The 18,320-nt window shown below is 37.7% G+C and overlaps 1 protein-coding gene across 1 annotated transcript; it reads right to left on the bottom strand.

Annotated features, from left to right (window-relative positions):
• Positions 1-5,783: 5,783 nt before the first annotated feature.
• LOC134848102 (uncharacterized) lies at positions 5,784-18,132 on the bottom strand. The gene is made up of 5 exons (XM_063865446.1): positions 17,483-18,132; positions 14,018-14,341; positions 13,568-13,814; positions 7,140-7,494; positions 5,784-6,670 (listed from the first exon to the last, which is right to left on the bottom strand). Exons 1-5 carry the CDS (start codon positions 17,958-17,960, stop codon positions 5,786-5,788), a joined length of 2,289 nt encoding a protein of 762 aa, XP_063721516.1. The 5' UTR covers positions 17,961-18,132; the 3' UTR covers positions 5,784-5,785.
• Between the last annotated feature and the right edge of the window lie 188 nt (positions 18,133-18,320).

The raw sequence follows: 18,320 nt of genomic DNA, 5'->3' as shown, positions 1-18,320 counted from the left end.
GACCAAACTATTTCAAATGGCGAAAAACCTGTAACAGAATTTTTAGTCACACGAATATCCTCAATGATTTGCTGAGGAGTATCTTGGATGTTGGAAAAATCCGGCCTTTTTTAGCTGCTCCAAATTGACGTTTTATAGTCTGAATAGAGCGTTCCAACAAACCACAACCCCCGATGATCCCCCACCGGGCAAAATTGCTGACGTATATTTCTTTCCTTGCAGAAAGACTGAACCAACTTATTTTTAAATCCGAAAAATGGTCTGTATCGATAGATTCAGAAATACTATAATGCTGGAAGTAGGATTTCAAGAATTCAATAATCTTTTGCACCCAGTTGAGCGACTGATCATAGCTGATGGATACTTAGATAAAAATTTGGTTACCTGGAAGATCTGTAAGAGGACCAGCATAATCTAACTGGAGTTCCTCATTCCGGCCTAACAATTTTGGTAAGGGCTGCGATGAATCAAATGAGAGCTTAGCCTTGAGGTTCTTACCAAATTTAGTACACTGCGGGCAATCTTTTACACAATTGGGTAATCTCCCGATGCACTCGAGACCACCAGATGTATTGGGCCGTATCCACCATCGCAATTTTTCACCATATCCACCATCGATTGGTCTAGCAATACGGTTGTTTTCCACCACAATACGACTATCCATCACTGCTGAGCACTGCCAAAAAGATTTCAGATACGCTTCAATCCGGCTGAATCCTTCGTAGTCATTGTTAATCAGCGCACGTTTCGCCAAACGAAGGCTAGAATTTTCGTCTGTGAGCTCTGACAACACGTCCGCTTCAAGGATCCCCACTAGCCCCGACAGCGACTTCTGGTCTGGAGTGACAATTGATGACTTGAGGATATCGAAATTAAGTACTTGCTCTTGCGGTCGAATGGCTGGACGAGACTTTCGCAACCTACGCGAACAAAAAATTAACGAGGATGCGGGCATAATGACCCCTCAGAGCGTCTGTTGTTTCCGCCTCGAGCGGACTGCACCTGCTCGTGCTTTTTGTCTCGATCGATTCGTAGAAAACCGAGGTCGGTTGAGGGTGACAAATTGGTTAAGTAGCCGTTCAAAGCTGTCGTCACGCGATTGATTCATTACTCTGAAAAAAGCATGAAAATAATGAACACAGTTCCCCAAAATAATAGGTTAGCAGAACCAGTAACTAAATAGTCAGAAAAGATATAGTTAAGAAAAGACAAAATGAAAACTGCGAGTAGTACAAACTTGATATTCCACAATGGCAAAAGATTTCGGAAACATGCTGAGAAATTGTCATTTGTGAACTAATTGATTACGCTGATCTGGGATTGGTCAATAGGATGTGCATAAATTAGAACGCCGTCTGCGCTCTGATTGGTCAGAATAGTTGTCATTAGAATGACCGCATTCTTGCAGCGACAGAAATGGTATACTGTTGCAATTATTGACTGAAGGAATGACACGTGAATTGCCGCCCTCCAGCGGCCAACTAACCCAATTAGAGCCAAAATCTGATTGGTTGTTTCTTATAGCGTTAGGTGACACGTCCCAACAAAAGCATTGTTTGAACAAAGAAACTAAATTAACGGGAGTGATTGAACTCTTTTCTAAATATGACTTTTAGAAGGGTTAGACATCACCCCGGAATTCCTTGAAATATCTGCCTACTCGGTTGTAGCTGGAAAATTCTGAACTCAGCGGTCAAAAAATCACGCGTATCAAGGAATCGGCTAATACATTTAACCGCATATTGCTCGTCAAAACTGTTGGATAAAAGTCGCTTCGAATGTTGGATAACGAGATAAGTAATCGACCATTCCTAATTTGCTTCCAGAGATAAGAATAACGGCGAAATCAAATAGTAATGGACGATCTGCCCAACCGGTTAGACGAGATTGATAGGTCTTCATACCCCTATTGGTCTCTAAAGCCAATATTATCGCTTCTTGGTGTTAAAACTTCGAAGTATTTACCCAACAAACATTTTCGGAAATTTTCAAAGGACCATACGATGGCGAGTAATTCCAGTCCTTTGGTGCTAGTATTTTTCACTTGATCATTGAGAAACCGGGAAGGAAAGACTATCGGCGCCCATATCTCTCACCCTATCTCTTGTTCGAGAGCAGCTCCCAAACCACTGTGACTGGCATCGCATTCTACCCAGGTTCTACGATTCAGATCATAATGGTACATTATCGTAATATTACCGATAAGTTTGAGAAAGTTGGCGAATGCAGATTGCTGAGATTCCTCCAAAACGAATTTGTTCTAATTGCTAGCTAAAGACGGACGGAGATGGTCTGAAAGGACCTGAAGGTGTGGCAAAAGCCTTTGCAAGTGGTTGAGGAAACCCATGAATGATCTGAGTTGCTTTAACGTTCGTGGAGGTTCGAGATTCAGAACAGCATTGGTTTTAGAACATTTTGAGCGATATTCTTCGGAGTTGATGTCAAAACCTAGCCATGACAGTTGACTTAGCAAAAGTTCACGTTTCGAAAAATTGTGGGCGAAACTTTCCTCCTCTAACCGAATTAACACCTTCTCCACTAGACAGTTATGCTCGACAACTAATACTTAGAGACAATAAGAATGTCGTCCAAAAAAAAACAGAAAACTCTTGACAAATCTTGTAGAGTATTATCACAAGCCTATTGGAAATCTTTGGCCAGGTGAGTAAACCCATAAAAGCCTGTTTTGGATCTATAAGTGCTAGTCTTTTCTCCTCACACAATGTTGAAATTACAGAGACTCTTAAATGCATCACTCAATGGAATTTGGCTAAACGCGTATTTCAGATCCCACGACGTGAACCATGATTCGCCACTTTTATTCGACTTAATGATCTGGGCAGCCGAGTCCGACAGCTCCAGTAAATTGGGCATTTTGTGCTGATTTTTATGAATTTGGTCTTTCATGGGCTTTTGCATCCTGAACTGTTCCATCTTTCTTTGCAGTTATGGCAATCGATGAAATGAAATTTTCGCTAGTACACTTTTTGAGTTTTACAATGAGTCCTTCCTCAATGAGTAAACGAATTTCTTCTCTTACCTTCTGAAAATCTACCGGAAGCCGCGGCCTTTTAAATCCGCGAACAAACGAACAGCGGAGTTTTTAATTAAATAAGCGACTTCAGCTGTTGTCCTAGATAAGACGGAGTGCCCAATTGATACGGTGTACGTCGACTTTATTCGGAAAAAAATAAAAGGTTTTGGCACGCTGATAATTGACGTGTCATCGTTAAATTGGAACGTAAAGTCGGTCAAATTCCTCGTACCGGAGAACCGTACCAGATGTCTGCTTGGTTTAGACCTGCAATCTCAGTTAGGGGTCCGAACAACTCAAGTCAGGCCGCCTAGCCCACTGTTGGGCATAATCTCCCAATCGGAACCGAGTTAAAAATGAGAATTTTGGAGATCGCAGTATCAAAAGAAATTTGGTCATGTTTCCTCACGTCTAGGCAGAGCGAAGAACCATTAAGTATTTTCCACGTTTAAATCGCCCCTTACTCCTATTCAAGAAAAAGGCCGCGGGTTCCGGTAGATTTTCAGGAGTAAGGGGCGATTTAAACGTGGAAAATACTTAATGGTTCTTCGCTCTGCCTAGACGTGAGGAAACATGACCAAATTTCTTTTGATACTGCGATCTCCAAAATTCTCATTTTTAACTCGGTTCCGATTGGGAGATTATGCCCAACAGTGGGCTAGGCGGCCTCACTTGAGTTGTTCGGACCCCTAACTGAGATTGCAGGTCTAAACCAAGCAGACATCTGGTACGGTTCTCCGGTACGAGGAATTTGACCGACTTTACGTTCCAATTTAACGATGACACGTCAATTATCAGCGTGCCAAAACCTTTTATTTTTTTCCGAATAAAGTCGACGTACACCGTATCAATTGGGCACTCCGTCTTATCTAGGACAACAGCTGAAGTCGCTTGTTTAATTAAAAACTCCGCTGTTCGTTTGTTCACAAAGGAAGCTGGACTACCCGTATATACCGTGGCTTTAAACAGAGTTTGGTTGCAACGTAGAGTGATTTGGATGCAGCGTATTTTACAGGTAGCCGCATTTATTACTTCCAACTTCTTCGCTGAGGCTGTGCTAGAAGGAACTTGATTTGTAGGACGGTGAAGCCCTTCGACAGCAAGCACTGCAAACTCCAACTCACTATCAAAAGTAAAGAAATTACAACCTTCCTCGTCTGTATCGTCTGACTCGGCATCCACATTAGCGATGCTTCAGGTATTGCAACATTTCGCAAAACGACCCTTTTTACTGCAATTCCTACACGTTACATTCGTTGCTGCATAAATTTGTTTATTATTTGCAGTGAATTTGTTCCCGCAGAAATAGCAAGGTTTTACGTCTTTGGAATTGTTCCCCACTCTCGGTCGACTAGAGTTTGATCCTGTCCGACAATTTCTTTTACTTTGAACCGAAGTTTTGGTCGAAACTTGACCCTTGATGGGATGCGCTGCCCGCTACTGCCGAGTTTCCCATTTGCTTTTGTAAATTGGTGGCCGTCTTGGCACCCTTTTCCTGTAGCAGGACCGACTCCATTGTCTTTTCTGGAGTGTTACCGGGACGATCAAACAACTCCCGTTGGATGTCTTTAAAGAGCATCTTGGAAATAAAGATATCCCTCACAACCTCTTTCTCTTGTGCTACTGTCCAACCACACAGAGCCGCTTGACCTGTTAAACGTAAGAAAAAGGCTTCCAGACACTCATTTTCAGAGATGACCGCGTTGTACACTTGTAGATGTTCTATGAAATAGTTCTTCTCCTTCTTGAATAGTAGAACATAGTTATCATAACTCTTTGAACGAAATAACACGAAGGTCTACATGTGGATAGCTTTGAAGAAAACGTTTCCTGCTTTCGGAACCCAGAGAAAAAAAATAGTCTGGATTTGATGCGCTGATATGCCTCATGAAAGAAAACACGAGGTGCAATCCCTGGACTTTTGCCTTTCTTTCCTCGTTGATGTCATCTACCCGGCGAACTGCTGCAGCATCCGGTGCGAGGCGGTTGGCAGTCGCACTCGCGTCCTCACAAGTACCGACAGCTTTCGGCTTCGGGGCCGGATCATCATGAACGACTCCTGGCTGTTTTAACATTTCTCGAGGTCACATCTCTCCTGCAACGTGATGGCAAGAATGGAAATTGTCCGATCCATGATTCCCAGGTGCTTGGCGGGTCAGACGTCTGCTTGTGTCAGAACACGGGTACACCTAGCAGGTCAGTCCGGTCGTCCGAGACCGAAACTGCTGGCTGCGCCATGTTGTATCTCAGTTGACTCAGATAATACTAAGACCAAGACTTAATTCATCTTGTAGATATAGGTATGTAAATTTAAAAAGTTTATAAATAGTGTCATGACAAAACAATTTATATCGACTTTTATCTTACATAAGTTGACAATGTATAGAAAGTCAAGCACTAACTTCCCCGCGGTGTGACAGGTCGTCAACGACCTTGAAATCCAAATGAAACAATTGACAGATATGATTATGACATAATAGTGTGCACAGAATTGGTACTGTACCACATAGGTATAAAAGGCATGTTCTTTATGTTTTTTTTTTCGAAGGTCCTTATTTATGCTTATTTTTCATAACTGCTGATGAGCAAAATAAAAAAAGGCTATCGTTAAGCAATCAATTCAACAAAAAAATCTTTTCCTGCTTTTAGCACATCAGTTGTTTTTGCAAGGACCCGGCAAAACAGAAGTGCGGCGAAACGTTTATTTGAAAAACAGCTAAAATCGAAACTATATTCAATAATTATTCCAATTTAACAAATACTTTTTTCAACCAATACGGATAACACAAGAAGCACTTTCAACTTAGCACCAGTGAGACAATGTGCGACCAAAGAAACAAAGGAGGAGGTGTGTGCTTTGCAGCAGCTGCATTCAATTTTAATAGAGTTCAGTTTCAGTTCTGAGGATGGAGGCGTGTGTATCCTTGAGGTCAGATGTCTGTACACTGCAGAGAGACTGGACATGTTACTCCATTTAGAAGAACTCGAACAGCTCACACTTTTGCACTTGAAGAGCACCTTAGCATCTACTCCATCCAACTTCGCCATTCCTCTCCCACTTCTCTTCAAATATTCTGACAGTGTCTTCACGTCCTCCTCAGCATCCTCGTCATCTTCTGCGTGGCTGCTTCTGCTCTCTACGCCTCTTTCAAACCGTATGCACTCGTACTTCTCGCCTGTGGACGGGTTGGTCTTGTTGCAGGACTCGATGAGTGCCATGCAATTAGCGGCTAGGTGTGGGTGTTGGCAATAAAAACACACTACACTGCTATTGTCCTTGAGACGGAAGCAGCTTCGAATCAGGTGTGAAATATCTTTCACTGCGTGATCAACCAGCATCTGAAGGTCGCAGAAAAGCCCACTGCATAGAGTACAGTAGAACAATCCTTTGAATTTGTGGAAGGAGCGAGGCAGGTAGTGTCTGAAGGCCATGTTCAAGTAGAACTTCAGCTCCGGAATGAGATGTTTCTCCTGGTCGAACATGTCAGGTGTGATGTCATATTGGAGATGTCTAGAGTCCTTATGGTATGCCACTATAATCTGGCACACTCTAATCAGAGCCAGCACTAGGGCATTGATGGGAGCTACTATTTCTGTTAATTCTTTCAGAGACGAAGGATTCTTCGTCTGCAATTTCTAAAACAAGACACACTTAAAAAAACATCCTAACCGCTGGGTAGATATCTGTTAAGTACGTGTGTTATTTTACTCGTCATGATTCGGTATTTTAGAATTATTTCAAAAACTAAATAACTAAATATATTTTGAACTATTTATTGACAATTCAATTGAAACTTAAATACTACAGAAAGTTTAATCAGAACACACTCACTGTCCTTCATAATGTCTTTTTTCTTACTTGAAAAGCAGTTGATGACAATAAACCAGACGCCAATCGTTTCAACTTATTTGCCTCCGAATGAAACGAAGAAATGCAGACAGCTGAGAATTATACTACTTTTTTTATTTTAAAGCACCTAACTTCTTGCTTCTGTCTCGATCAACTGCAGTGCAAACAAACACTGATTTGCGTAGAGCAGTCTAGTTTGTTCTAAGTGAGCCGCAACCAATTGAGACTGTGTTGCTGTTGTTGTTGTTGGGTTACCTTGAGTCTCTGCAACTTCATCAGCTGTCTGCTCACAGTGCCTCTGGTGTCTATTGCGAACTTGTTCACAGCTGTGGAGTGGATGCTCATCATCATGTGTCTCCTGATCTCCACTGTCGTCTTCAGCACCACCCCCTCACACACTAGACAGGCCACATCCCCATCACCCCCACTCCCACACGCCGCCGTTTGTGCCCCCTCCTGCAACTGCTTGTGCCTCGAGGGTCTCCCGGTGGACTCCGAGTGAGAGTAGAAGTGGTCTGTGAAGCGACTGTTGTCTGTGAGGAGTGCACTGCACCTGCTGCACTGGAAGATGATGAAGGTACAGTGGCGATCACACACTGAGTTGCCATACCTGATGCAAATGGAATGTGAAACAAACAAATATTATTACGGCATTCTAATTATTCTATGATTTTCTTCATATAAAAACTTGATTGTCATGTTTGTCATGTTGAAGACAAGTTTCCCCCGAAAATGCAGACGCAGTTACACTAATTATTTACATCGCAAGCATAGAACGACGAGTTAATGGACAGAAAAACTAATCTACAGCATGTAAGTTTGAAAAAATGTTCCGAAATGAATCGAAAACTATGTCTGCCAAAAGGTCTGCATCAATAACTAAGCCGAAAAAACTTGAGTAGACGTCCGTTGAGCCAAAAAAAAACGTCCCAGAGTAAGAATATGATCTAAGTCGTTCTGGGGTTATGTGAAAACAGCACAAATAAACAAGAACTAGTAAGCTCATCACCATTAATCAATCCCCTCGCAAATTTATTAAGCTTTGAAACATTGAAGTATTCGAGTTAATTTATCCAGTTAAGGGTCGTTTTCATAGCTTTGACTATTCAACAAAAAAGTTGAAGTTATTCAAGATAAGTCTTAGAGTAAAGAAAATTGAAAATTTTCCACAATTTCATAGAAGGAATCAGTTTGCAAAAAAAAACTTTTCTAAGTAACGCATTCATCCAAAGAAAAAAATAGTCAGTTTCTTCATGAAACGAAATGGCACGTGAAAAGGAGAAAAATTTATAGCAAGGTATTGAAGCGATGCAATTTTAAAACTTTCTAAGTTAGAGCAAAAAAAAATAGAGAAATTGAAGGAAACAACTGAAAAAGCTGAAAACCTTAAAGTTATTTCATGAAGCAAATAAGTTTGCAAAAAGTACAAGCGATGAAATTCGAAATATTTCCAATTTGTTTTTAAAGTTAATTTAATCTAGAAAGCTAGTGAGCTGCTGAAACTTTCAAAAATTTCAAGTAATTTCATAGAACGACCGGGTTTGCGCAAAAAAAGAGAGTTTTCGAAATGTGCGAGAATCTATCCAAGCGATGAAGCTTTGAACTTTTTCAAGTTATTACATTGTAAAAAAAAATCCGCGAGCCGATTCGCTCTATGTAATAACTTGAAATAGTTCAAAGCTTCATCGCTCAGGCAAGCTATTGTAGCGATGACACTTTTGAAATATTTCGAAGTTGTTTTCATAGCCTGGATGGTTTTACCAAAAAACTCAGGTTTTTCTGAGCAAGCTGTGAAAGCAATGAAGCTTCAAAAATTTTTATCTATTTCATAGATCGAATAAGCTCCCGAAAAATGAAGCTTTCTAAGCGAGCTATACCTTTTTTAAAGTTTCGAAATAGTTTTCAAAGGTTGGACTCCTTGGCAAAAACTTTTTAATGTGATTTAACAAAGCTATTGAAGTGAAAGTTTAAAAAAGTTCAAGTTAATTTATAGAACGAATCAGTTTGCAAAGAATTCAATTTTTTCTCAGCAGGCTATCATTGGCGATGAAGCTTCAAAGTAGTTAACAGAGCGAATTGGCTTTAATACTTTTCGCGAATTTGGTCGCAAAAGGCAGATTTTCTAAGCAAGCTATGAAAAAAATGAAACTTTGACATATTTCGAAGTTGTTTTCATGGCTTGGATTGCTTAGAAAAAAAGTTTCAAGCAAGCTATTGAAGCGATGAAACTTTGAATTCTAGAACATTCTTAAATTCTCTTAAGCGTTGAGCTTATAGAATTTTTCAAAGCATTGCGCTCGACAAATTAAAACGTTGAGTTCAGTTAAGCATTGCGTCCATAGTGCTTTCCGACTTTCATTTAAAACATACTAGCAACCCCGCTTCCAGTAGGCCATCGGCTCGCAAAAAGTAAGTTGTTATTCTGCTCAAGCTGTTCGAGCAACAAACCTTCGGACAATTTCAAGTGAAACCAGTTCGTGAATCGGTTAAAAAAGTTTCAAATTTCAAAGACCGAATCGGTTCAAGACAAGTTTCAGTTCTTCTAAGCAAGCTATTCAACTAAGAAACATTTCAAACTCTTTCTTAGAAAAAATCGGTTCCCCAAAAGTAAGTTTTTCTTAGCTAGCTAATCAAGCGATGAAAAATTTAAACACGTCGAATTTCAGAGTGAATCAGTATGCGCGAAATCACGCTGTTCTTAAACAAAATTTTTGAGCTGTAAAACTTTAAACAATTTAAGGTTAATTCAGACCAACTCGGTGCGCGAAAAAGTGAATTTTTTCCAAGCAAGCTATGTAGCTTTGATACATTTTAGGTTATTTCAATGAAATCGGATGGCGAAAAGTTTACTTTCATCTATTGTAGCCATTCAAGAAATTTTTTAGCTCACTATTTAAGCGATGAAACTTTTTATTGATTCAAGTTGCTCCTCAGAGGGAAACTGCTCGCGAAAACGTCGTTTTATTAGCAAGCTATCCAAGCTCTTAAAATTTGAAACTTTGCAAGTTTTTACAAAGACCGAATCGGTATGCTCGAAGTCGAAGTTTTTCCAGCAAACTTTTCAAGCTGTGGAACTTCGAACATTTTCAGGTTAATTAAGACCAAAGCTGTTTGCAAAAATTTGATTCAACTTTAAAATAATTCAAGTAATTTTAAATTTAAGTTTTTCTAAGCAAGTTATTCAAGCTATGCAACAATGAAACATTTGAAGTTTTTTGTAGACCTTATCGGTTCTCAAAAACCGATAAGTTTTTCTAAGCCAGATATTTGAGCTATGAACACAGAGGCGAAGTTGCTCTTCGCATACACGAGCAAAAATATGACTGATAACGCTACTGGGAAAACCTGAATGAGTAAAACTTTGAGTCTACAAAATTTCCTTAAGGATGCACGTACCAGTCAGTTTGCAGTACCAGATGCAGTACCAGTCAATTTAATTAAAAAAGAATTTTACCAACTAACATGCCCCAATTTATACAACAGTATATGGAGCAGTAATAACATGAAAATTAAATGTATTAAAATAAAAATGAAATTTGAGATTTTTAGTGAAAAACATCGCCCCACACGCCATATTAAGTACAAAGTGATAAATTTCGCCCCTAGTAACAAACCAATTATGGCTAATAAGCTTGCTTCGAGAAATTTAGAACGATTTGTATGACGGATTAAATCTCCGCTTACGCGTTAATAGCGCGAAATATATCGCGCGTTAATTGTCCCAAATTGGCAATTTTCAAACCCCCCACACTTTACGAAAAATAATCACAGGTGAAATATCTTTCAAAACTTAAGCTCAAAACAACAATAATTTTGGAATGATACAAAAAAAAACTGTCAAAACTGGCTACTTAAAAAGCCCAAACTTTTCAGAAGAAAAACCCACCCCGAGCAAAAATATTCCGCTTCTTTCGTTATGAAAGTCGGGACAAAAATATTCTGTTAATATCCTTAGCATTGGCTGTACTTAATAGCTGGTTAGGGAACAAAATGAACACTTTCAAAATGAACACATTTAATCGCAACAATATTTGCGTCGCAACAATATTAGCGACTTCGGTTGAAAAAAAAAGATAGTTCATACTATAACACAAGCATTGCTTGTTCAAACATATCAACTGATTTCAGAAAGCAAATCAGATAACGTAAAACTGCAGTTTTGTACTGAAGCCACTCGAGCGATGGAATAAAGAAAAATTCCAAGTTAGTTCTTAGACTGAATTGTTTTGCAAAAATATGAAGCTTTCCTATGCAAACTTTTCAAGTTATTTCGTAAAACAAATCAGTTCGAAAAAACTGAGATTTTTCTTGGTAGGATATTCAAGCAACTTAAATTTGAAACGATTCAACATTTCAAATTATTTCATGAAGCTACTCGTAAAGCAAAAATTTCGATTTTTACTTTGAAGCCAATCCAGCGTTGATTTTATGATATATTGATTGATCTTTGAAATATTTCAAGTTAATTCATTAAGCAAAGCTGATGGCTAAAAGTTGAAGTTTTTTAATCAAACTTTGACATCTTTCAAGCTGCTTCATAGACCGAAGCAATTCGAGAAATGTTGAAGTTAATCGTAAGCAAATTATTAAAGCTATGAAAAATTGAAAAAAAAAAGCAAGTGAACTCATAAGGCGAAGCGTTTGTGAAAAGTTTGAAATTTTTCCATGCAATCAATGAAAATTTGAAAAATTTCAAATGTCTCACAGAGCGAATCAGTTAGCAAGAAATTCAAGTAATCTAAAAAAGCTATGAAAACTTGAAAAAAAAATTGTGAGTTGTTAGTATGTCTGAAAGGTTTAACGAAAGATAAAACTTTCTGAGCGAGCTATTTGAGCGATGACCTGCAAAAAAATTTTTAGACAAAAGCAGCTAATGAAAAAATTAGCCTTCCTGTGCAAGTTATTCCAGCAAGAATAGAGCGAAGTGGTTCGCAAAAATTTTGATTTTTTTCCTAAATAAGCCTCCGAAGCTGTGCTTTTTGGAAGGTTTGAAGTATTTCTCAGCGAGCTATTCGAGCGATGAGCTTCGAAATATTCAATTTGTTTCTTAGACCAAATCATTTCCCAAAAAAATATAGAATTTTTCATATGCAAGTTAATCAAGCAAGGAGACTTTGAAATTATTCAAGTTAATTCATGGAGCGACTTGGTTTGCAGAAAGTTTAAGTTAAAGAAATTTCATAAATCGAATCGAATGGCGAAAAATTTAAGATTTTCTTTTCTGGTCGTTGAAGCGTTCAAATAAGTTCATAGTTAAAGTTTTTCTCAGCAAGCTATTCAAGCTTTGAAAATTTTCAAATTATATCATAGGCTTAATCGATTGGAAAAAAATAAAAATTTTAAAGCAAGCTTTTGGTTGGAAATATTTCAATTCAAGTTATTAAGTAGAGCGAATCGGTTGAAGAAAAAATCAGGTTTTTCCAATGCTGCCATTCAGGTGATGAGGCGATTTAAAATATTTCATAGATTGCATCGGTTTGCGAAAAATTAAAGTTTTCCTATGCAAGCTATTGAAGCAATGAGACGTTGAAGTATTTCAACTCATTTCACGAAACAAATCGGCGATTTTTTCTCAAGCAAGATATTTAAGCTACAAAATAAATCGAGTTATTTCATAGACCAAATTGGTTTGCAGAAACTTTAAGTTTTTCCGAGCAAGCTTTTCAAGCTGTGAATTATTTCAAGGTACACAATCGTTTAGAGAAAAATCAAGTTTTGCTAAGCATACTATTTAAGCTTGGAAACTTCAAGATTTCAAATTTCAGAGCGAATCGGATGGCGAAAAGTTTTCATTTAATGTAATTCAAGCGTTGAAATTATCAAATTAGTTCATAATTTAAGTTTTTCTAAGCAATTCAATCGACTGGATATTTTTGGCGTAATTTTTGATTAAATAAGAAAAGCCAAATTGACCCATTTTTGGGGTAACATTTTGGGCCCGAATTTCGCAAAACAAATTACACCATATTAATTCTGTTAAAATTTTAAGCAAGTTTTGTCTTCATAAGTTTTCACCTAAACTGAATCCAATTTGAGAAAAACGCGTTTTAAATTTCAAGTTTAACGCGTTTTTTCTGGTTAATTTAAATCAGCTCTGTATAACTTTTATCAAATTTATCGGACGTCTTAAATCTTTTTGAAATAATTCTCACTTTAGAACAATGAAATGGCGTTAAAATTGCAATCGAATTTTCAAAACTTCACTGAACAGTCAAAAGAGCAATGTAGAATGATTATGCTTTTTAGGAGAATTTTAGTGGTGCCTTATTTCAAGAGCACATTTTAAAAATGTTTTTCATTCGACAACGATTTCCCAAGTAATTTTTCAGAGCAAAAACGCCGAAAAGGCAACCCCGACCCTTCAAAGAAGTATTTCGAGTTAGTTCAAATTTAAGGTCAGAATTATTTCAGAAATTTAATACGTTGTCCGAAAAATTTGTAAAAAAGCTATAATGTCTAGCCTTGAAGTTGAATCGAGTTCATTTTGTTTAAAAGTTTCGGACTTTTCTCGAAAAAAAAAATTCTAGAATGTCCTAGACTGAATGATTCTTAGACGTTCTGATCTAAGTTTTTTTAAAGTTACACTCGATAGCCCCTTAAACATTAGGCCTTATGCTGAAAACATGTCATTCAATTAATATATAAAAAGATTCATCCTGAGTTGAGTATACTAGTTCACTTGCCTGTCTCTCTCAGTGTTTGTGATGGTGTTAGTCACATTTAGACTGCAGTTCTCCACTCGGTCCAAAACACTACTATCCGCATCTTGTGCAAAGAAGGTGTCCACATCCAAGCCAGTCAAATCCACTGCCGGATACTTCTCCGACTCATAGTAATCCGGAGGCAGGTTGAACTGTGGCAGAGCAGCCTTTTCATCCTCAGACGACGAACTCGGGCGACGTTTGTTGCTAGAATTACCATTAGCAACTCCTAAGGAACAAAATTACTATTGTCAAGACAAATTGATGACCAATATTTGTAAATCAGAAAAAAAGAAACACAAGGAATTTCCTCGTGAACCTATCTTCAAATGTAGTTTTTCTCCTTTGATATGCTTAATGAACAAAACTTGAGTGCTCTATGGGAACCCTAACTTTTCGTCATATGGCAGAGAACAATTAACTCCAACTTGCCTCCTTTGTTAGCCACTGAGCTATTTGAAGTTTTTGTCCGTTTAACCGCAGGAGGCATCAGATCATGGTAAGACACACTGGTATGTCTTGCCAGACCCCTCATGATTCTCCTGCCGTCTGCTGATCCCAGCAGATGAGCCATGTTGCCCATAGGAGGAGTCACGCGTCGTCTCTTTCCTTCTTTGCATGCTTGCATAACCATATACTCTTCCAGCGCCTCTTCCATCTTCTTTCCGGCGTTTGCCACTGCGTTTTGTTGCTGCGCATCGGTGTCACTAGAAGAACCGTGATCAATTTCCGGCTTTTTAACAGGAGCATGGTTGCCTAAAATCAGGCAGTCATTTCCCGGGTTTTGGTATTTGAGTCCGGTGACAAAAAAATCAAATGAGAAATAAGCAAATGAGGATAACTAATAAATTAACTCGCTATAAGTTTTCCAATTATACTATCCAGCAAAGTTGGTTGATTATTAAAAATCTAGGTCTTCAATTAAAATCGGAAATCGTGTGACAGCTTTGGGCGACAGTAGCGTAATTGTATTTCAGGGATGCTTGAATCTATTAACCAGACGCCCATTACTATTGAACAGGAAAGTAATAAAGACACCGAATGCTCCATTCAGATTCCGCGAGAATTAAACTTACCCACAGAAGAGCTTAAATTGCGACTCGTCCGCCCGATTTTTTTTTCAGAAATGTAACGGCTAATAGATTCAAGCATAGAGTACACAATTTCTGACCAAAATTATTTTGGTAAAAGTAAAAAAATTAACAAATACACTCGATCCAAATTTAAATCAAAGATAAAAACATCTTATGAAAATTTTTGTTTTAAGACGTAAAAGGGGGCTTAAAATGGCACAAAACAAAATGGCACAAAACAAAATGGCACAAAACAAAATGGCACAAAACATGATGTCACATGTTTTTTGTGCTATTTGATTTTACGTGAAAACAAATCCATGGCTGGAAGCTTTAAGGCTGATGAAACACAAAAAACTACAACAGTTAACAAGGATATCATGTTGCTGCGCAAAAGCACCGAAAGATCCGACAAGAACAATAAAAATTTTAAGGTTCCTTTTCTCAAAGTGGGTCGTTTTTTGTTCGCGGTGCGACGAGATGACCTGAACGAGGCTAGAACTAAGAATCTTTGATAGTTATAGTAAAGCACGCACATACGACAACAGTTTTGTTTTGCACATCATGCGAAATAAACAGTTACAAATTTAACTTTTTTTGGAGAAAATGGAAAATTCAATTTCAAATAAATTGGAGAAAAACAACCATCAGCATTAAATAGGCTTTCAGTGATTATAAATGGCAATTAAGTGACAACACGTGGGTAGACGCCCATTGAGCTGAAAAACGAAACAAAAAACTTTGAGCAATTGAATTTTAAAACTTGAAAGTACAACACCCGAACAGACCTGGTCTATTTTTTTAAATTTTCAAAACGAGGACAAATTGTGCACTAGATGGGCGCATTTTTTGCTGTGTGTAATTCCCATAAATTAAAAACCGGAACTATTTAAGCCGAGAAAAGCTTTTGAGCGAAAAAAAAATTGAGCGAAACTATAGGAGTATATCAACAACACTAGCAACTACAATTAAAATAGCTTTCATTTTATACATAAACAAACAACCAATTCAGACCGGAACCCGAACCCCAGACCTAAGGGTGCAAACACAAACGCGTTATCTCAAAAACAAGTTCGGATGAGCATGGCGTTCAAAAACAAAACAGGTTCAAAAACAAAGCAAGTTGAAATTTTATAGATTTAAAAGAAAATTGTTTACAGGAAAAAAGTGTAATTCTCGATTGCAAGACATTTGCTCTCGCTAGTGTGAAAACTGTGTTAAATTCTCAAGAAAGCGCTGAAGCAAAACTCTAAAAATAAATTGACTGGAGTAAACTAAGTTATCATGGCTTACGAAAAAGCTTTTCGTCCTATTAGAACTTGATTGCTCGCTTTATTCGCTCAAAATTAGACAAACAAATCAAAAATCTTCAAACCAATTTAAGCCTTAAAGCTCTTCGAATTTTTCTGGACTATTAGAGTTTAAATGTGTTCGATGAAAGGGCTTTAATATAGTATATCACTCGACCCATTCTGATTATTTGTGGGAAAAAAATAATCAGAATGATTATTTTTTCCAGGAAAAAAAAACTAATTTTGCTGGGGAAAAAAACTAACTCATCCGAAGACCAAACTAAAATCGTCCACGCTTTAAGTGATCGGATTAGCAAGTAGATACTTCACATCTCCGGCTCCAAAATTAGTTTAAATCAAAAATTACTCCAAATGTGGACACGTAAATAACAAAAAGACACTCAAATCAAGGTTTTTCCCCACGTTTGGTGCTATATTTATTTACCTTTGTTTCAGTGTACTTTTCGACGCGTACAAAATCATACTTTCTCGTCTCTTAAGGCGTTACTAAGGCCAAAAAGGCTTGCCTCCATTTATAGAAAAACGATTTCTGAGCCGGATTAATTCGCCGTCTATGCTACGTTAAAGAAAACTCTTGGAAACTACAATTATCTGCATTAATATTCTCATCAACAGAAAAAATAATGACTTGTTTTTTTTTTGAAAAAACATCAACTTTTGTGAAGAAAAAATAAATGGCCTTAAAGCTCTTCGAAATTTTAAATGCAGATAAAAAAAAAAGACAGAAAAGACATTTATGATTGATCCTTTGTTGATAAAAATCAGGCAAAATGAGAACATTGGGTCAATTGACGTTTACATTTTTGCTGTTCCATAGGAGAGTTTGCCCTCCTTTTAACAAAGGAAATGAACTACTTGAGAAGAAATCAAAGTCAAACCTCGAAAAAGTAAAATGGAGCCTGAAAAATTGGAGACTTCTTGAACAAAAAAACTTCATATATCACGTCTATACAAGAGTCTGAACTACATTCAACGACTAAAACATACAGGCCCTATATTTAGGAGTGACCTCGTGGTCTGGTGATACTGAGACCCAGCCATGAGCTCACTATTCTTGGGTTACATATCAGTATTTAGACAACCGCGTATTCAGACTGGTCAGTATTTAGACAAATACTGTTTCAACCAATCAGAATCGAGACAAAGAAGAAATTAATAAATGATTATTATTTATTTTGGATTATTTGTGTCTTTTCTCGATTCTGATTGGTTCATACAGTATTTGCCTAAATACTGACCAGTATGAATACGCGGCTGTCTAAATACTGGCTGCACTCCCTATTCTTGCATGTAGTTAATTTGCATCGTTCTGCCGCTAGCCTTTGAGCAGTAACAGGTTCGTCGATACTATTTACGGAGGACTACATTGAATTAGACTTAGTAGAGACGTAAGAATGTTACAGCTACCAACTTTTTTGGTTTACTTAGATAGGCGTTATCTTATATGAATATATATTACGGTACAGAGTAATCAGGCAAAATCAAACACACATTTGAAACAATCAGTGTACCTTTATCTGCTATCTTTTTGGTAGTAAACGAACGTGTAGGTGGCGCAGTGGCTTTTCTTGCAATTCTATGAGTCTTTGCCGCAAGCTTGGAACAATTGGCATGTTTTTCGAACTCTAGACTGTTATTGAACTTCGTCGTTGACTCTCCATTCCTAACCTTTTCTTCTTCAACGTGTTCTGTACTCGCCTGAATTAAGCGCGCTTGACAAGGACAGGCTAAATGAGAGACAAAATCAAGGAGACTGCCTTTACCTTTTCCGCAACAACTTGCAATTTTCGAGGCTCTAAATCGCTCTTGTAGTAACTGAAAAACTTCTAGACATTTCTTAGAGAGGAAATTACTCCCAACTAGTTTCTCCATGTGATCATTGCTCTCTAAATGATCCAGATATTCGTCAAGAGTGCGGAAGAACTCATCGCAGAGTCCACAAAACTCCTGTGGCTCTTCATTGCCGGTCGTAGAAGAATCATTAGCCATCAAAACACAATTTCAATTGATTTCTAGCTACCATAATATATAAAAATTCTGAAAGGTTTCATTTGCAAAATTTTAGGGTTTTTACGGCAAGCTATTCATTCAAGCGATTATACTTTGAAATATTTCAAAACTATTTCAGCTTGAGTCGGTTCGCAAAACTGTTCTGAGCATGTTATTTCAAAACCTAAATTGATTCATTTAAGTTGATTTTTCTGAACTGGCCATTCAACCGATGGAACTTTGAAATATTGCGATGAAGTTATAGTGCGAATCGGCTCGCAAAAACATTCTTCAATTCAAGCTTAGCAAACAATGAAACCTTTAAATAACTCGAGTTATGTCATAAAGTGAATCGATTAA

Source organism: Symsagittifera roscoffensis, chromosome 6, assembly GCF_963678635.1.
Source record: "Symsagittifera roscoffensis chromosome 6, txSymRosc1.1, whole genome shotgun sequence".
Lineage (NCBI taxonomy): Eukaryota > Metazoa > Xenacoelomorpha > Acoela > Convolutidae > Symsagittifera > Symsagittifera roscoffensis.
Note: the sequence above shows the minus strand (reverse complement) of the source record. Positions and strands in the feature narration are given on the sequence as shown.